The 16,039-nt window shown below is 51.0% G+C and overlaps 1 protein-coding gene across 5 annotated transcripts in view; it reads left to right on the forward strand.

Moving 5' to 3' along the window:
- The window catches only part of ITSN1 (intersectin 1), a 255,616-nt gene that overhangs the window by 205,972 nt on the left and 33,605 nt on the right, over window positions 1-16,039 (forward strand). For all 5 annotated transcript variants that reach the window (XM_030806019.1, XM_030806021.1, XM_030806022.1 and 2 more), the window contains 2 exons: window positions 8,963-9,084; window positions 10,914-11,020. In XM_030806019.1, the coding sequence (XP_030661879.1) occupies window positions 8,963-9,084; window positions 10,914-11,020 (229 nt within the window). The remainder of the gene's footprint in view (window positions 1-8,962; window positions 9,085-10,913; window positions 11,021-16,039) is intronic.

Genomic DNA, 16,039 nt, shown 5'->3' on the forward strand with positions numbered 1-16,039 from the left:
TGGGCTGGATTCAGCTCAGCAGTTGTGGCAGCTCTCATGATCCCTGGGCCTGGACGGATCAGTTCCCAAATCCCACTCCCTTTTCGCGCCAGGTGTCTTGATTTCCAGGCCATCTTTCCTCTGATCTCTTGACTGCACGTGGGAACCACACGGGAGCTTTGCAGATAACAGTGCCTGCCCACTCCAGCCAGTCCGGTTTAGTTGGTCTGTGATACAGCAGGGGCACTGGGATTTTTAAAAACTCCTTGAGTGACCCCAGTGTGTGGCCAAACTCCAGGGCCATAGCCCCGTCCATGCCACACACAGCTGCTGCACTGATCCCCTGAAACCCAGCCAAGACCTTCCCAGCTCTGCAGCCAGAGCCTCCTCGACTGGACTTCCCCACCTGTTAGGGCTGAACTGTGTCCCTCAGATTCACACGTTGAAGCCCAGGACATCAGAATATGACTTCGTTTGGAGATAAATTCTTTAAAGAGGTGATGAAGTGAACACGAGGCTGTTAGGGTGAGCCCTAATTCCATCTGATGGGTGCTCCTAATAAGAGAGGGAAATGTGGACACACAGACGCTGGAGATGTGCATGCACAGAGGAAAGACCCTGCCGAGGAGAGAGGCCTCAGGAGGAACCAGCCCTGTTGTCACCTTGATCTTGGACTTTGTATCTTTAGAACCATGAGAAAGTATATGTTGTTTAAGCTGCTGGGTCTGTGGCCTTTGTTATGGCTGCCTGAGCAGACTAGCACACCAGCGAGGAGGAAGAGGCCTCCGGGGAAGAGCATGAGCTCTAGGGTCAGACTCCCTCTGCCATTTATCAGCTGACTTACCCTCCCTGTGCCTCAGTTTCCCTGTCTGTTCAGTGGGGGATAACAACAGTATAGTTACCGCATAGGATTCCTGGTGAGGATTCAGTGAGTTCGCACATGTGCAGCACCCGGCATTGTGAGCTCCGAGTGGCGTTCCACGTGAACGCCCATGACTCGCCATCACGCAGAGACTGCTTCCCTCCTCTGCACCTGCCCCCAGGGCTCCACGCCCCCGACTCCAGCTTCTATTTACTCCCATTCTTCCTCCCTCCATTTGAATCCCTCACCACTGCCTGCCCCCTCACCACCGATATTAGCCTGCTGAAGTCCAACTCAAATTCCTCCTCCTCTGCTAGATATTTTCAAATCCTTCTCGTCAAAACAACAGGCCCCCTTGAATTAGACCTAGTATTTGGCCGGGTGCGGTGGCTCATGCCTGTAATCCCAGCACTTTGGGAGGCCGTGGCGGGCAGATCATCTGAAGTCAGGAGTTTGAGACCAGCCCGGCCAACATGGTGAAACCCCGTCTCTACTAAAAATACAAAAATTATCTGGGCGTGGTGGCATGTGCTTGTAGTCCCAGCTACTCAGGAGGCTGAGGCAGGAGAATCACTTGAACTCAGGAGGCGGAGGTTGTGGTGAGCTGAGATTGCGCCACTGCGCTCCAGCCTGGGCAACAGAGTGAGACTCTGTCTAAATAACAAAAACAAGAACAACAACAAGAAAAAACTCTAGTATTTGACTGGGCACAGTGGCTCATGCCCGTAATCCCAACACTTTGGGAGGCCAAGGCAGATGGATCACTTGAGGCCAGAAGTTCGAGACCAGCCTGGCCAACATGGTGAAACCCCATCTCTATTAAAAATACGAATATTAGCTGGGCGTGGTGGTGCATGCCTGTAATCCCAGCTACTCGGGAGGCTGAGGCATGAGAATTGCTTGATCCTGGGAGGTGGAAACTGCAGTGAGCCAAGATCGCACCATTGCACTCCAGCCTGGGCAACGGAGCAAGACTCTGTCTCGAAAAAAAAAAAAAAAAAGACCTAGTATTTGAGAGCACAACAGAGCAACTACAATAGTAATTTAATTGTACATTTAAAAATAACTAAAACAGTGTAACTGGATTGTTTGTAACACAAAGGATAAATGCTTGAGGGGATGGATACCCCATTCTTATGATGTGATTATTACACATTGCATTCCCGTACCAAAACAGCTCATGTGCCCCATAAATATATACACCTACGATGTACCCACAAAAGTTAAAAATAAAAATAAAACCAAAACCAACAGGCTCCTCCTTCATATTCCAATAAAAATGCATTTGTACTTTCATTATAACACGCCAGTCTGCCTTTGTACCCAAAAAACTTGTTAACAGGAGCTACTCATACTACAGGAGAGGGCGCAGTGAGAGCAGGAAGTCAGGGGTGGGACATAAAAGGGGCCTGGAATGAGCTGAAGCGTACCTACCACAGAGGATGTAAAGCCGTGCCAGGAATTCCAGTGCCATTATAAAACTATGAATGATACACCCTTTCACTTTCCGAAATGTGCATATTTATGGAAAATTAAGAGATGATTTATCCCTGAGAAGAATTTGATCTTCACCACTTCTCAGCAGTCATTAAACTGCCTGGCAACCCCTGTGGACTGGATTCCCCTCCTTGGGAGAAAATAAAGCTTATTTGGAGTTACACTGGCACTTTTAAGCATCTAGGTTACATCTGAGTGGAAGCCTCCTGAGGACCCAGCTACATAGGGCAAGGTGGGTCACCAGGACAGGCTGGGGTGGGATGCCTGAGCTCTGCTGGACCCACGAAGGTCTCTGGTGCCTTTGGGGGCATTCCTTCCCCTCTCACCTCTGTGCCCACCGGCTTCTCCAGACCCCCATAAAAATCACATCTTGAGGATTTGCAACTCCGAGGTCTCAAGGACTGATAACTGCTTGGAGTGATGCCCTGTGCAAAGTGCCTGCAACTCAGCAAGGATCCAAGTTGGCCCGGGACGCCCAGGTCTAGCAACCAGCAGGCTCCCAGAGGACAAGGACCCAGACTGCCTCCTTCTCACTGAACCCTGGGGCTGAGCGTGGATGCTGCTTCACAGCGGGAGTACACAGCTTCACGGCTTGGAGAACTCTGGGGTTTCAGACATCAGCTGCAGGGTAAAGGGACATAGTGTTTGGCCAGAGAACTTTCTTCACGTCACATCCACGTGGCTTCATCTGCTTTTCCTACACGACAGGCCACCCCACATCTACCAGGAGAGGCCCAGGATGTTGAAGGGAGTGCAGTTAGATTAATTTGCCCGGGAGAAGCCAGTGCAGCCCTGGGGTGCATGGGCTCACCTGGCAGGAGAGACTCAGGCCATGGGGAGAAGCCTGCAGTATAGACGGGACCTCCAGGAGCCCAAGTAGCATAGACCCTGCTGATCTGGGGCCACTGAGCCAGAGGATTTGGGCTGAACGTCCCCAGAGACAAACAGGAAAGGTAGATCCTTTCCCTTAAAGATGAAAGCCGTTGCCCAAGCTTGCTTATTGCTCTCTCTCCTGGTCCTTCCACATGTCGTTTCTGAACTCTTGTTCTGGCATCACAATCCCCGTCACCCTGTCATCTGGCCCTTCCCACCTTTCCACCTTATCTCTTGTAGTGTCTCTGCGTTGACCTGGCACCTGGGTGAAGGCTTGCTCTTGCTGGTGCCCATACCCCCCAATGTATGGTCTTGACCTCCCCAGCCATATGGAGACCCAGCCTCAGGAGGGGCCCTCGAGGAAGCCTCCCCTCAGCACGAGGAGTTGCTCCCTTCTGAGGTCCTACTGTCTCCACCAGCAGCACAGCACACGGGCTCTTTTTTCTTTTCTTTTTTTTTTTTTTTTTTTTTTTTTGAGACAGAGTCTCTCTCTGTCACCCAGGCTAGAGTGCAGTGGTGCGACCTCAGCTCACTGCAGCCTCCACCTCCGGGGTTCAAGCGATTCTCCTGCCTCAGCCTCCCGAGTAGGTGGGATTACAGGTGCCTGTCACCATGCCCAGCTAATTTTTGTATTTTTAGTAGAGACGAAGTTTCACCATGTTGGTCAGGCTGGTCTTGAACTCCTGACCTCAAGTGATCCACCTGCCTCAGCCTTCCAAAGTGCTGGGATTACAGGTGTGAGCCACCATGCCCGGCCTGGGCTCTTCTTTTAATGCTTGCTATTTTAATTTCTTTCTTTTTCTCTTTTTTTTCTTTTTTCTTTTCTTTTCTTTCCTTTTTTTTTTGAGACAGGTGCTTGCTCTGTTGCCCAGGCTGGAGTGCAGTGGTGCGATGATAGCTCACTGCAGCCTCTATCTCCTGGGCTCAGGTAATCCTCCTGCCTCAGCCTCCCAAGTAGCTGGGACTACAGGCATGTACCACCATGCATGGATAATTTTTAATTTTTTTGTAGATATGGGGGTCTCACTATGTTGCCCAGGCTGGTCATGAACTCCTGGGCTCAAGCAATCCACCCACCTCTGCCTTCCAAAGTACTGGGATTACAGGCATAAGCCACCAAGCCCAGCTGCTTGCTATTAATATTTTTAATTTAATTTTCTTGTTGTGTCTCTCCCAAGATTGTGAGTTTCCCTGAGGACAAGGACAGGATCTTGCTTATTTCTGCGTCTCTTGGACTTCAGAGGAACTTAATATTTATGGACCAGCTTATTGTATATTTTGGCCCCTTTCATACAGGAACAAGATCTGTTTATTTGCTTTGTTCAATGGGCAACTTGCTGCGGGGGCTGGCTTCGTTTTCAAAATTCTGCTTCTCATTGGGAAAGGTAGAATAACTGGAGGTGTGGAGATGCGTGAGGTGCACTTTTTACCCTGAATGCTCTGTAGCCCTTGAAATTTTAATAATCAGCATGTGTTTGTGTATTACTTTTGTAATAAAACAAGTTCTTGAAATGGTGCTGTTCATGCAATTATCAGTTGAGGGAAGCAAGATGACCTTTTATTGGGAAGGTTTTTTCCCCCATGATTTTCTTCAGGGCCTAGACTCAAAAAATCCTTCCAGAAGGCCATCACATCTCTCTCCATTTCGTAAATGTGTCTAACTAGACAACATTCTAAGGGACGGCACATAGATTAGGAATTTTATGTGGGCTGTAACAGGGGATCATTTGTAACCGCGTGGAGTCATTTGCAATATTATTTCAGCTGTGTGTGGATTTCAGTTAGTTTTGAGAATCCCTCCGTCACACCAAGATGTTCATGGAAAACCATTTGATGTGTTTTCTCCTCTCGTTTTTCCCTGGGAAAGGGGGCCAGAAACCATGTTTATCCTAGGACCCAAAGGAGGAAAAGGCCACGTCCCTCCACCCCTAAAGAAAATGCTTTTATTTGAACTGTCTTTTCCATTTACCCTACTTTGAATAATGGAGTTTTTAAACTCGCTTGTTTTTCTAAATATTAAATTTTCAAAGGAAGGATATTTTTGAGCTCAAAGTGCCTATTTCAAATCTTTAATGGTTCTCTTGGTCTGGCATTCACCAGCAAGTTTTAAAGCAGCCTCCCGTGGGTCAATCTGATGGCTAAAAAGACGATTCCAAGCCAACATCATTGGCACATAATGTAGAGAAGACTCTCCCCACAAAACCTTTGCTTTTCATTGTGTTCTGCAGAGGCCATTGGGGCCATCCCCCTGTCTCCAGGCAGGGTGGTAGGTGGACCTGCGAGAGGTGGAATTTGGTGGGGGCAAGCAGCCCAGACTTGCCCAGCGCCTCCCCTGACCTCCAAGCTCCATCGGCTCTGACTTGGGCCTTGCAAAGTGTTTGGACCAGAGGCCAACACTACCTGGAGCAGGAGGCCACGCAGCAGCCCTCCAGCTTGTCCCCAACTGGCCCCAGGCTCCTAGGATTCTTGGACAAATGGCCCAAATTTACCCTGAACCTTCTGCTGTTGCTCTGGCTCTGAGCTTCTTCACAACCTGCACCGTGTAAAACTTGAAGACTCAGAAGAACTTCTGAAATCCAAAGCAAGCCAGGACTTTTCCTCATAGGTCCTTCTTTCCAATTTCTCATCATTCTATGTGTGTCTGCTGGTCCCTCGCACCTCCGTGCTGCAGACTGGAACTCTGGTCAGGTTGTCAGTTTCAAGTAACGCTAGTGTTTCTCAACAGGGTGCTCCTCTATTGGCATTTGGGGTGAGCAGTTCTGTGTCCTGCATGTTGTGGGTCATTTAGCAGCCCTGGCCAGCCTGCCAGATTCCACTATGACAACCAAGAACACACTCTCAGCCCTGGGACTGGAGTGGGGTGCAGTGCAACCCTCGGCCTTTGGGGAGTGGGGACAGTACTGACCTTGAGCAGAGGGCAGGGCAGTACCACCCCCTGTTGAGGACCACCAGACCCCCAGGTTCTTAGCTATACCATGGAGGGCAGGAGCCTCTCCTCTTCTGTCCTGAATCCCCAGCACCCAGAGTGGTTAGTCCTAGCCTCATAGTAGGACATCAGTAAATATTTGCCCAATGAATGAATAAGATCTATGAACAGTCTTCAAAAGGGCCTGTGAACCCGATAAAAGTGTGCTCTAAATGTGTGCATTGTACACATGTATTCGCTGCAGCAAGAACCCATAACATCCCTCAGATTCTCCAAGGCAACTGTGGGGCATCCTTAAAGGGACATTCAGAAAACTGGCCCAGCCAGTGTCCACTACTGGCCTGATGTTTCTGTGGCTGCAAACGTCACTGCACCGTGTTTGTGCGGTGACTTTTAGAGCTACCACTCTGTGCCAATATTCTAATCTCCCTGCAGAAGCGAACATCCTGAACACTCCGGGGACTCTGCTTCTGTGAGAGAGCATCCAAGTTGCCTAATGCAGGGGCTGCATTCAGCCCTTTAACAAGAAATGGCCTGAGGCCTGAGCCCTTTCACTCACAGGAGAGTGGGGTAAAAAGAGGGCAGGAACAAGATATGTTTCCCCCCAAACTCGAGTGTTTCTTGGGTGACCTTCCCAATAAAAGTCAAAGAACTCGGAGACATCACTCAGCTTCCCACAAACCCGAGCTCACACAGCAGCTTGGCTGAACTGAATGAGTGAGCCCTGTGGCCTGCCTCCTTCCTGAGAGTTCATTGTTGGTGCAGCTGTTTTAATAAAAGACAATCTATGCCCTGAGGCAGGAAGAACAGTTGGGCCAAACCTGTGGCTGAGCAGAGGGCTCAAGCTCAGACACATCTGCAGACCTGTGCAAAGGTGCGAGCTCCCCTCGCAGCCCTGGGGAATTCTGCTTGACCTCAGGGCAGGGGACTCTGAGTGAGATCGAGGGTGTTGATATAATGATGGCTCATTCCTGCTGCTTTCCCAGCATCCTCCTGCTGGTCTTGGGTTGTTCCTGTCCCAGCAAGAGAAGCTACAGCATCCAGAAAGGACAATTGGCCCAGAGAAGTGACAAAACCAAGGGCTGGAAGCACCACAACCTGAGAGTTAACCTCTAAAGCAGCAAAGCATTTGCCAAGAAATCTCTGATATCATTTGCCCCAGAGGGATCATACAATTTGCAGAAGCTTTCAGCACATAGGCTAGATCAGTCATGACCCCAGATAACTCCCTTGAGGGAAGATGGAAACTTGACGAACCCCTGGTAGTCCAGAGCAGCCTTCTCGAACATCAGTGCGCCTAAAAAAAAAAATCCCCTGGAGAGCTTGTTACATCACAGATGCCCAGCCCCCAACTCCAGAGTCACTTCAGCAGGGGCATCTCTAGCGAGCTCCTAGGTGACGCTGATGCTGCCAGCCTGGGGACCACGCTTTGACAACCACTGGTCCCCAGCAGGGGGTTTTGCACTGTGCTCCATTGCGCCCCCTTGAGGGGAACAGAAGGGATGGGAAGAACAAGTAATGGGGATTCAGCCTGGACCCTCCCACCTACATTTGGGACACCTCTGGGTCTGTCTTCCAAGTCTGGCTTCTGTGATTAAATAAAGAACCTCTGACAAAAAAGCAGAGGTGGGCCCAGGCCTGCACATGGGATGCTTCCAAGAACCAACCCTCCGTCCTGCTCATTCCAGTGTGTCTGGGGCAGGAGGCTCAAACATTCAAACAAAACCCCAAATAACAAGCTAAGTGGGCAGAGTCATGAGTGAGCCCCACTTCCAGTGCAGGCACCATCTCAGGGCAGCGGAGTAGCCCTTCCTCTCGGGCAGCCTTGGCCTCCGTGATGGTCTTGTGCCAGGCTCTCTGCAGTGGGAGGGACTACCCTGTCTGTGGCAAGCTTGCTGCTCAGCTGCCCCAGGGGCCAGGCAGGAGCCTTGTCCAGGAGAGTGTGCCCAGTGCTGTCTGGAGGCACCCTGCATCTGCCTGGTCCTCAGGACCATCAGAGCCTCAGCACAGCCACCTCATCCTCTACAAACCAACCTCGACATGGATAACCCATGGCCTCCTGGAGCTCGGGGATAGAGCACAGCCTCTGCAGCCCAAGTCTCAGGGTTTAGCTCTTGCCTTCACCACTTCCGAACTGAGAGACCTGGGGCCAGTCACCCTGTGTAAACCTCAGTGTCCTCGTCTGTAAAATGGGGCTAATTCTAGTATAATACTTGAGCATTAAATGCAGTTCACCACCTGACATGGTGTGAGCCCTCCAGAGTTTTGGCCAATCGTTACTGAGTGTTTTGTTTTCACATTATTTTCATGTTTCTGATGAAGCAGGAGTGTGCCGCCTATGTCAGTTTCTAGGGTTCCCTAACAAACGACCACAAATGGGGGGACTTAAAACAACAGGAATTTATTGTCACACATTCCTGGAGGCCAGAAGTCTAAAATGAAGATGTTGGCAGGTGCCAGCCTCACTCTGAAGGCTCGGGGTGTGTCTTGGTTTGGAGACACATCACTCCAGGTTCTGCCTGTCTGTCTTCTCTGTGTCTTCTTCTCATAAGGACGCTGATCATATAGAGTCAGGTGCCCACCCTGAGTATGACTTTATCTTAATTTGATTATATATGAAAAGACTCTATTTCCAAATAAGGTAACATTCACAGGTACCAGGGGGTAGGCCTTCCACATATTACTGGGGAGGACACACTTCAGCCCATGACCCCACTGGACGGGAGCAAGGCCATAGGGCCCAGCAGCCACAAGGATCTTCCGTGTGAAGTTGTGTGGGCTTCCCCAGACTGTGCTAAATTCTCCCAAATGGTTTTGTTTTCCAGGGTGTTCAGACTTACATCTCTTGGATATGTTGACCCCAACTGAAAGAAAGCGACAAGGATACATCCACGAGCTCATTGTCACCGAGGAGAACTACGTGAATGACCTGCAGCTGGTCACAGAGGTAAGGGAGCTGGTGGGGCAGGGGGCATGGCAGGGGGCAATGAGGGAGGGAGAGGGGCAGGTTCCGTCGAGGAAGTCTGCGTCCTGATTCTGAGCCCAAGACACTTTCTGATGTCTGGGGAGCATCTGGACGGCAAATGCTATAGGAGATTCTGACCACAGAAATGGTTTGTTGCTTTTCTATGGCCAACATTGAGTCATTCCCACAGAGAGACACAGATCACTTAGCCAAGGGCAAGTGAGTCCCTGAGCAGTGGATGGAGGGAGTCATGTGAACGGAGAGTCTGGAGTCCACGCTCTACTCAGAGCGGCTGCAGCTCAGCCACCAACCAGGCGGTGCCATGGAGCCAGCCACGCCGCCCTCCTGGCCCGCAGTGTTGGCATCTGGAGATGGGGGCCATTTGGCTGCTATCTCGAGTCACTCCTGCCACATATTACCCTGAGACAAACCTGTCACTGAGAATGGCAATGTTTCCTACCAGGCCCCCACAAAACCCCCTGACCTGAGTGATGCCTCCTCATCTTGTCAGTCCTCCCAGAAGGGCCCTGGCCACCCCATCCAGAACTACGGGGAGATGCAGAGCCGCGTGCTCTTGCTGCTCAGCAGGCCTTTTGTCCACATCCACGGGAAGGTGGCATATTGGGAGACAGGGATTTGCAGAGATGGGTCTGCAGTTCGGAGAGTGCTGTGATAGTCTGGAAACCACCACCACCACACCAAACAGGTGTGAAACAATGAAACCATCTTGTCTGATAGTCTTAACATCCAGGAAAGACACAGCAGGGCTCGTGCTGTTGGAGGAGTACAGGGTGGGTTGTTGGCCGCAGGACCACCGTTAACACTTAGGAAGCATTGATGCAAATTCAAAAAGGTGCCCTTTTCTCAAGGCATTTGACTGTTATTAAATATACAGTTCAGGATGTCCAGGGTGCAAGGGTCACCCCTTAGATATGGCTCCTTTGTGCCCTCCGCAAAACGCACCACCGTATGTGGTTGCCCTGGTACATGCCGGGTTCAACGTCGGCTTAAGGACTCCTGTGGAATAGGGCTCCCAGGGAGCAGCCGCAGCCCAGCCAAGTTTTTGTCAAAGATGGGCTGTCCCCTTCCCTAAAGAGCCTTCAGAAGCGCCTCCTGCCTCCCGTGGGAGAAAATGACCTCCTTGCAGGCGGGGGCTCTACCACACGGGGTTCCACTGAGATCGGTGATTTACTGCGAGTTGCTCAACCACACAGAGCTTGGAGGGGCTCATTCATTTTCCAGAGCCCAGGAGAAGGGCGGCACTCACCCCCTTGTAGTAGGCCTGCAAGTGCTGGGTCTGTCCAGGGTCAGCCCAGGAGGCTGAGGACACAGCAATGGAGTCAGTCACCGAGGTGGCCACTGGCTTATTAGAGGGCCTGCCGCCTTGGCTGCTCCTCTCAGAAGGCTCTCGGTTTACCTGTGCAGATGAAAGGACAGGTATCTTTAAGCCCCGCTTTTCACACTGGTCCAGCCCCTCCCAGTGCGCAGGTGAGACCGCTTAGCCCGGGTGCGTGACTTGGTACTGGCCTCCCTGCTTGTCTGGTGGAGTTAAGACCTGTCTCCTGGAGACTTCAGCTGGCCCCCTTCCCCTGTAAAACAATGCAGGCCCTGCTGGGGACCCCCCTCCAGCCTCCAGGGCAGAGGAGGGGCTCTCTGCTTCAGAAACTGCAGGAAGGCAGGCGTTGACCTCTGGGCCTCTCAGCCAAGGTACAGACACCTGAGCCCTCTCCCTGCTCTCAGCGGATCGGTGAGTGCGTGTGTGAGTTTTAAGCTAACTGCTTTCTGAACTGCTTCGTTTTCTGCATCTGTAGATCTTTCAAAAACCCCTGATGGAGTCTGAGCTGCTGACAGAAAAAGAGGTTGCTATGATTTTTGTGAACTGGAAGGAGCTGATTATGTGTAATATCAAACTACTGAAGTAAGCCTCTCCTCTAATCCCCAGCTTGGCCTGGCCTCCTTGGCTCTCACGCACTCGCACCTCTGTGGGTCTGTGTGTCCTTCCTGCATGCTGCCCTGTGCTGCTTTCTGGCTTTTTTTTTTTTTTTCTCATTGCCACTCACAAGCACCATCACCCTTTTGTGCCTTCATACTTTCTGGAAACGCACTCCGACTCTCTCATTGCAAGAGTAGGTTGCCCGGGCCCCCCCCGAGCCTGCTGTTGGGTGAATTACTGTGGTGGTGAATTTCCAGGGCTAGGACCAGGCTGGCTCCATCCTGGGGCGTGGGGCTGCTCCCTCCACGCTTTCCCTTGGACACAGGATCCCATGGGGGATTATTGGTCTTTTGAGGCATTCTTGGCCCTGCAGATGGAAAAATGTGGAACTGTTCACTGCCTAACGTCAGCAATTCCTCAGGATCACTCCGGGAAGCTGGCCCAAGGCTGGCTGTATTTTCTTCCAACTTTAGTTTGCAGAGGCAGCTCCAGGGCCAGGAGTCAAGAGACCTGGGTTTGGATTCTGACTTACTCACTGCCTTTCCTTTTTGAGCCTTAGTTTCCCCATCTGTGAAATGAAGGGGTTGGATTCGATCATCACAAAGATCTCTTCCAATTCTTAGGAAAAAAAAAAGTCAAAAACCAAAATCTGTATCCACTACACTCTCATTATAACATCACTTGCTAGAACACAGGTTAAGTCACAGCCTCCAGGGCGCGTGATACTCCCTGCTGGGAGGAAGGGCCACCCACTTCCTGGGCCCGAGGATGGAGGGAAGGCTCCCAGAACCTTGCGTCCATTCCTAATCTTCATCCGTGTCACTGGGAAGCCCCCATTTCCTAAACGTGGTCTCTGCATTGTTCTTATAAAGTAATTTCAGGTCCCCACTTTCCTGAGCATGCGTTTGGGAGTGGATGAAGGGATGGAGAGGAGGTGTGGAGAGGTGGACACGAAGAAAGATACATAATGGCCGGGCGCAGTGGCTCACGCTTGTAATCCCAGCACTTTGGGAGGCCGAGGCGGGCGGATCACGAGGTCAGGAGATCGAGACCACGGTGAAACCCCGTCTCTACTAAAAATACAAAAAAATTAGCCGGGCGTGGTGGCGGGCGCCTGTAGTTCCACCTACTCGGAGAGGCTGAGGCAGGAGAATGGCGTGAACCCGGGAGGCGGAGCTTGCAGTGAGCCGAGATTGCGCCACTGCACTCCAGCCTGGGCGACAGAGCGAGACTCCGTCTCAAAAAAAAAAAAAAAAGAAAGAAAGATACATAATGTCTGCTGGCTTGGTGCTCTAGAAGACGAATAATCCAAGGTGACATCCATTGCCCGCGGTCCCCGCCGCCCGATGCCGTGGAAGCCTTTCGAACTTAGGTCTGGCGTCAGACCCTTGGGCTCACATCCGCTATTGCCTGTGGCTGTGTGTCTTCCGGCAGGTCACTTTGGTCCCTGGGCCTCAGTGTTCTCGCCTACATAGATGATATCCGGGCATGGTGGCTCACGCCTGTAATCCCAGTGCTTTGGGAGGCCGAGATGGGTGGATCACTTGAGGTCAGGAGTTTGAGACCAGCCTGGGCAACATGGTGAAACCCCATCTCTACTAAACATACAAAAATTAGCCAGGTGTGATTGTGGGCGCCTGTAATCCCGGGAGGCGGAGGTTGCAGTGAGCCAAGATTGCACCACTGCACCCCAGCCTGGGCCACAGGAGTGAAACCCTGTCTCAAAAAAAGAAAAGAAAATATACTTGTAAGTTAAAACCTTTTTCCTTGGGCAGCTATCAGTGGGGGCTGGGGGAGGCGGGAGATGTTTCTGAGGTTCCCAAGTAGCCGTTAGAGAGGGCTTCCCCCACTTCACGGTTGGCCTGAGGGAAACTGGTGCTGGCCTCAGCTCCCCATACCTCTCTGTTGTCTTTTCACCCCCGTCTGGGAAGAAGCAGCCTCTTTCTTGGGCTGTGCGGGGGGCCAGGTGTGCGAGCTTCTTCCTCCTGTCGGCTCTGCCTTGCTCCACAGCCGTGGAGGTGGGAACTGACAACCCTGTTACAGCTGAAGCAGCGAAGCTCAGAGAGGCTGAGTGACTTCCCTAAAGTCACACAGTAGGGTGGCTGCTCTGTGGATGATGCCTAGGTCCCGGAGTAGAGACTCTGCCCAGTCCTGCCCCCGTGGAAAAAAACATGGGCCCAGAAGTCAGACATCCAAGTTTTTGTCTGGGCTCCAGCCCCTTCTAACTAGTTTTGGGCATGAAGATGGCAGCCATGGTGCTTGTCCTGCCTACCATGCACGGTCATTCTGAGAGCAAGGGATCGGGTGTCCCAGGGGCATGCCGTCTATCAGGGCGCTGATGTGTACAGGGGCTGCCGGCTTCCCTCCATCCCAAGGTTCTCTCTCCCCGTTCTTTGATTCCCGGATTAGCTGGTTTGGACTAACCGGCTCATGTCTTCATCCTCCAGATAAAATCTTGTGTTGAACCGGAGCCTTCTGGGGACCTGATTTCTTTTTCTTCTTTTCTACATTTTACTAGAAAAAATCTCAAACATGCAGAAAATTTGAAAGAATTGTAGAGTGAACACCCACATCATAAACTGGACAAAGAACATTGTGCTGTATTTGTGTGGCTGCATAGACATAATTTCTTCATGCCAAGGAATAACTGTGATGAGGGGAGATTGAGGGCTCCTGGCAGCTGAGAGAGGGAGGCATTTGAGGGTAAGGAGAAGTTAAGGCAGCAATCCGTGGAATGCCACCAGTGAGCAGCCATATGTCTGCTACTCCTGATCCTACACGCCTTGTATTTGGGGGGTGGGGCGGGGGCATGGCAGTTATCAAACGAGTCAACAATAAATAAATGACATGAAAATAAAAAGGGCTAACTGGGACACAGGGACTTCCTACTAATGATGCCTCATCGAGGGTTAGAGCAAATGGCTGGCTCTCTTGCGAGGAAGCTGAGATCTGAGGAATGTGCCTTTCATAGACAAGGTAGGGCAGACAGGTCCAGAACCTTTTCATATCCTGACCCTGGAGCAGGGCCCTCAGGACAGCTGTCAGAAATGACAGCAGAAGGGCCGGGTGCGGTGGCTTATGCCTGTAATCCCAGCACTTTGGGAGGCCGAGGTGGGCGGATCACGACGTCAGGAGATCGAGACCATCCTAGATAACACGGTGCAACCCCATCTCTACTAAAAGTACAAAAAAATAGCCAGGCATGGTGGCAGGCACTTGTAGTCCCAGCTACTCGGGAGGCTGAGGCAGGAGAATGGCCTGAACCCGGGAGGCAGAGTTTGCAGTGAGCCGAGATCGCGCCACTGCACTCCAGCCTGGGCGACAGAGCGAGACTCCATCTCAAAAAAAATAAATAAATAAAAATAAATAAATAAATAAATAAATAAATAAATAAATAAATAAAGTAGCTGGGCGTGGTGGCACATGCTTGTAATATAAACTACTCAGGAGTCTGAGGCAGGAGAATTGCTTGAACCCGGTGGGGGCAGAGGCTGCAGTAAACCAAGATCATGCCACTGCACTTCAGCCTGGGCAACAGAGTGAGACTGTGTCACACACACAAAAAAAAAGATAGCAGAAGGGAAGCAGAAGTGAGGTGGGTTGATCAACCCAGGTTTGAGGAACTGTTTTTTATCAAGAGCCTTTCCTGTCCCCTTGATGGAAAAACAAAAGAAAAGAACAAAAAAGAGCTTGTCCCAAAAACGTGTTTTTCTTAAATATTTGACTCATCTTCTTTTTAACTTAACAAGAATGGATTCCATTTTATCTTGTTTAAACAGAAAATGAAGGAAAAATAAAAAATAAAAATCAGTTTGGGGTAAAGACAGATGGTGAGAAAGAAGAAGAAAAGGATGTGGGGTGGGAGAAGGAGGAGAGGGAAGGAGAGATGGTATGGAGCAGATGGTGGGAAGTCCAGCAGGGCAGGAAGTACAGAGGCTGAGGCTGGGGCCAGCAGGGAAAGGCTTGAGGGCGAGATGGCGGGAGCAGGGCAGCCACGTCTGGGAAGATGGGCAGGTGCCCAGAGCAGCTTGGAGGCAGTCGTGGCGGGAGGTGTGTTGGGGCCTCTGAGGCTACAGTCCCAACCATGGGCTCTGGAGTCAGACTTGGGTTCCAGGGTTACCTCTGTCATCTATTAGCTCTGAGACTTGGGTCAAGTCACTCAATTTCTGTGTGCCTGAGTTTCCCCAATAGGAAATGGGAATAATAATATATGTAAAACTCTGACACATAGGAAGCATTAATAAATGCTAGCTCCATGACTGTCCTCTTGGTCTGCAGACTTCAGAGGGTTAGGGAGACTCATGTGTTCAGCAAACATTGAGCGCTCTTTGAAACGTTCGTTAGCCAGTTAATTGCCTTTTGCATTTCAAGGCCTCTCATCTGTAAACCTTTCTAGGAGACTGCCGATCAGCTCACCACAAGCAGAGTGCTCTCAGGGCTGTGGCTGCAGCAGCCGAGTCACATGATCCCTGGGCCTGGTAACACCTTGCAGTCTTCATAAGTCTTTGCCTATACAGTAGACCATCCTGGACGAAGACCCACGACTGAATCTAATAGGTGCCTAGTCCATAGTAAATCAGGCCTTAATTTTAGGCCTGTCTGCTGGTTGGGTAACTCTAGTCTACAAGTGTGGGTCTGCAGAACCCAGGAACTAATTCCTCAAGACAATCACTGTCTGCAGATGATCTTTCTTCTTTTCTTTTTTTCTTATCTCCTTCATCCTTTAAGAAAAAACAGGCCAGCGGCCAGGGCCAGGCACGGTGGCTCACACCTGTAATCCCAGCACTTTGGGAGGCCAAGGCGGGCAGATCACTTGAGGTCAGGAGTTCGAGAGCAGCCTGGCCAATATGGTGAAACCCCGTCTCTACTAAAAATATAAAAATTAGCTGGGTGTGGTGGCGGGTGCCTGTAGTCCCAGCCACTTGGGAGACTGAGGCGGAGGTTGCAGTGAGCTGGGATTGTGCCACTGCACTCCAGCTTGGGCTACAGAGTGAGACTCTGTCT

The sequence above is a fragment of the Nomascus leucogenys genome, chromosome 25 (assembly GCF_006542625.1).
Source record: "Nomascus leucogenys isolate Asia chromosome 25, Asia_NLE_v1, whole genome shotgun sequence".
Taxonomy (NCBI): Eukaryota; Metazoa; Chordata; class Mammalia; order Primates; family Hylobatidae; genus Nomascus; species Nomascus leucogenys.